The sequence below is a fragment of the Tupaia chinensis genome, unplaced genomic scaffold (genome assembly GCF_000334495.1).
Source record: "Tupaia chinensis unplaced genomic scaffold, TupChi_1.0 Scaffold000182_1, whole genome shotgun sequence".
Lineage (NCBI taxonomy): Eukaryota > Metazoa > Chordata > Mammalia > Scandentia > Tupaiidae > Tupaia > Tupaia belangeri.
Window position 1 is genome coordinate 2,933,306 of NW_006159657.1, and position 4,276 is coordinate 2,937,581.

The 4,276-nt window shown below is 45.9% G+C and overlaps 1 protein-coding gene across 1 annotated transcript in view; it reads right to left on the bottom strand.

Moving 5' to 3' along the window:
* RSL1D1 (ribosomal L1 domain containing 1) overlaps positions 1-4,276 on the bottom strand; it is an 18,306-nt gene that overhangs the window by 13,536 nt on the left and 494 nt on the right. The window contains exon 2 of the mRNA XM_006146533.3: positions 3,717-3,856. Coding sequence (XP_006146595.2) covers positions 3,717-3,856 — 140 coding nt within the window. The remainder of the gene's footprint in view (positions 1-3,716; positions 3,857-4,276) is intronic.

Here is a 4,276-nt window from a genome sequence, read left to right on the forward strand (position 1 = left end):
TTGTGAATGATAGCTTTTTTTTTTTGGTTTTCTTTTTTTTTTTTTTTTTTTTTGCTATAGGGCTCACGCACTCACTAGAAAGACAGACAGAAAATTACACTGCGAGGAACCAGCAGTTAGCGTAATGGCTATGTCGCTGGACTCCCATGTAGTCGACCGCGGTTTGCGTCCCGGACCTGGTGGCTTAAAACTCACGCCAGGCGCGTGTGCGTGCGTGCCCAAGATCCTGAGAGGAGAACGGAGGAGAAGGGATTGCGGCGTGACCATCCTCCCTGGGGGGTGATTTCTCACTTTCTGTCTCTGTCTTTCTGGCAAGTGCATGCGCCCTATAGCAAAAAAAAAAAAAAAAAAAAGGAAATTACACTGTGGTGGGGGTAACCATACAATCCTTTCTCCTCCATTCTCCTCTTGGGATCTTCAGCACATATGCACAAGCACCCACTAGGTGCAGGACTCAAACCAGTCATATAACATGTACCAATTACACCACCTGCTGGACTCCCACGGTTAGCTGTTTTTTTTTTTTTGGTGAGATGTTTTTGCTATAGGGCGCATGCACTTGCCAGAAAGACAGAGACAGAAAGTGAGAAATCACCCCCCCCAGGGGAGATGGCCATGCCACAATCCCTTCTCTTCCATTTTCCTCTTGGGATCTTGGACATGCACGCACACGTGCCCGGCGTGAGCTTAAGCCACCGGGTCCAGGATACGAACCGCGGTTGATAACATGGGAGCCCAGCGACATAGCCATTATGCTAACTGCTGGTCCCTCTGATAATTAGCTTGTTGACAGTTAGGAAAGCAGGGCTCTGGGAGCACACACACAGGAAGACAGGGTTGCCAGATATAATGCAAGATACTCAGTTAAATTTGATTTTGGATTAACCATGAATCACTTTTAAAAATTATTTTATTTTACTTTATTCATTATTATTTTCCAGTTTGATCAGAGAGACAGAGAGAGAGAGAGAGAGAGAGAGAGGTGTGAAGTGAGAAAGCAAGCTACCAGGTCCGAGACTTGAACCGTGTTCGGCCATGTGGGAGTCTAGCACCTTTAACCACCATACCACTTGCCAGCCCCACCATGAATCACTTTTTCAAATATTCTTTTTCGTTTTACTAAGAATTATTTTTATTTTGGGACCAGCAGTTGGTGTAATAGCTATGTTGCTGGACTCCCATGCCATGTAGTCGACTATGGTTCGCGTCCCGGACATGATGGCTTAAATGCATGCTGGGCATGTGTGCGTGTGTGCCCAAGATCTCGAGAGAAGAATGGAGAAGGGATTGTGGTGTGGTCATCCCACCGGATGGTGATTTCTTGCTTTCTGTCTCTGTCTTTCTGGAGAGTGCACACACCCTATAGCAGAACCCTCCCCCAAAAAAAGATGTATTTTAACTTTATTATTATTTTCCAATTTGATGAGAGAGAGAGAGAGAGAGAGAGAAAGTGAGAGAGCAAGCCACCAGGTCCAGGATTTGAACCACCAATCAGTCAGGTAGGAGTCCAGTGCCTTTAGCCACCATGCTACTTGCCTTCCATTCTCCTCTTAGGATCTTGGACACGCGTTTGATGTGAGTTTTAAGCTGCCGGGTCCGGGACGCGAACCGCGGTCGACTACATGGGAGCCCAGCGACGTAGCCATTACGCTAACTGCTGGTCCCACCATGAATCACTTTTTAAATAAAGTATAAATAGGGGACCAGCAGTTAGCGTAATGGCTACGTCGCTGGACTCCCATGTAGTCGACTGTGGTTCAAGTGTCAGACCCGGCGGCCTAAACTCACGCTGGGCGCATGCGCGCGTGCGCCCAAGACCCAGAGAGGAGAATGGAGGAGAAGGGATTGCGACGTGACCATCCCCCCTGGGGGGTGATTTCTCGCTTTCTGTCTCTATGTCTCTCTGTCTGTCTGGCAAGCACACGCGCCCTATAGCAAAAAAAACTCTCCAAAAAAAAAAAAGAAAAATCCTCAAATTGCAGGGGACCTAGTTATAGTAATTACCAAGGCGTTCTCCTCTTTCTTTCTTTTTAATTTTTTTTTATTCTGATTTGACCAGAGAGGGACAGAGTGAGAGCGAGAGAGAAAGCTGCCAGGTCTGGGGCTCGAACCGTGGTTGGCCATGTGGGAGTCCAGTGCCACACACCACACCACCCGCTGGCCCCCATGGGGAGTTTGTTGCCAAGTGTTTTGGTTTTTAAATAATTTGCTAGATGGTGTGTGTGCTTGCTGGAGGGAGACTGAGAAGTGAAAGAGCACCCACGAGAGGTTAGGGAAAGGTGGCCACACTACAATTCCTTCTCCTTCATTCTCCTCTTGTGATTTAGGGCACACAAACACAACCAGTGTTTTTCAAGTAGCAGGTCTGGACTTGAACCACACTCTGCCATGTAGGATCCAGCTGCCTTGGCTATTATCTTCCTGGCTGGCCCATCATTACTTTCTTTTCATTTTCTTTTAAAATTTGTGTTGGGGGTGGGGGAGAACGGCAGGTGGCATGGCAGTTAAGGGCACTATACTTCCACATGGTTGACTTGTCTTTTGAGTCCTGGACCTTGCAGCTTGCTTTCTCACTTTCCTTCTCTCTCACTCTATCCCTCTCTGGTCAAATTAAAATAAATTAAGCTTTTTTTTTTCTTTTTTTTTTTTTGCTATAGGGCGTGTGTGCTTGCTGGAAAGACAGAGAGACAGAAAGTAAGAAATCACCCCCACAGAGGGGATGGCCACACTGCAATCCCTTCTCCTCTCAGGATCTTGGGCACGCACGCACATGTGCCCAGAGTGAGTTTAAGCCATCTGGTCCAGGACTCAAACTGCGGTTGGCTACATGGGAGTTCAGAGACACAGCCATTACGCTAACTGCTGATCCCAAAGTAAGCTTTTGTTATGGGGTACATAAGCTTGTCAGAGAGAGAAAGAGAGCAAAGCGATGGTGCACCTTAATCCTTCCTCTTTCTCCTCTTGGGATTTTGGGCACACACATTTGCCTGGTGTGATTTTCAAACCACTAGGTCTGGGACTTGAACCACACAGTCGGCCATGTGTGATCCAGCATTTTATCCTTCACACCACCTGCTGGTACCATTGCCAAGTTTTTAATAGGCTCTGTATGATATAAAATTCTATCCAAAAACCTGGCCAGTAGGTAATGTGGAGGTTAAGGCAGTTGGATTCCACAGAAAACTCTGGTTCAAGTCCTGGACCCAGCTGTTTGGAAATTATGCTAGGCGCAATGGTGCCCAAATATCTGGAGAGGAAAAATGCACGAGGAATTGTAGCCTGAAGTGAGGTGATTTTTCACTTTCCCTCTCTCCATGTTTCTCTCTCCAGTGAGCACTGCCTTAGAATAAAAACCTGGAGAGGAGAATGCAAAGGGATTGTTGTGTGGAAACTCACCCTAGAGCAAAAACTAAAAACCAAAATAACCTACCAGAATACAAAAGCTGATTTATTCTACCTTGTTCTTCCCAACATTACATTTTCAATTCAACAGAGCTTACTAGGTTAACTCTCCACCAACCCCTATGGAAAACTGGTACAATTTCTGGAAAACTTAGCAGGTACAAAACCTTATGGTTCTTCCAGTATAGCTGTTTTATTCTGTCTCAGATTCTTGAATTTCCAAAGTTTCCATTAGCAACTAAGGTACAATTGTTAAAAGTTACATAGAATGAACAAGCAGATAAAAATAGCAAAAACAGATGACCAGAACTTACAATCGGACCTTCAGTTCTTTACTGGGAATTTTCCACAATACCACCACTAAAAATAAATTTTCATTCTCATTCAGAAGCAATCCATTACTGTTTTTCCTGGTTTTGGCATGTGTCAACAGAGCTTCCACTGCCTTTCTTATCTGTAGGGAGAAACAGAAGTTAAAATATTTCGATCTATTATAGCATTTGCTCGCTGAAACCGCTTCTAAAACTCGTTTACACAACAGCGTCCCTTCTGTGTTAAGAGACTAGGCCAGATGGAAAAGCGCCCCCTGCGCGCGCGAACACAGTAACCCCAACAAAAGAGAAACACAAACCGGAGTACCATTTACCGCGCGCGTACTTACTAAACGTGCCAAGACCCTTTGCAACGAGCTTTACAACCTCCTGTGGTCTCGGAGGGCAGATGGGCCCATTTTAAGGAACAGGTAATTGAGACTTGCAAAATTAAGTGATCTGGCCAAGGCAGTAACGGTAGAAGCAAGCCAGGTCGGTTACGCTCCCCAAACCCCGGGCTGTACTTGCAATCCAAACTGAGCCTGACCGCAGCACTGGGAAGA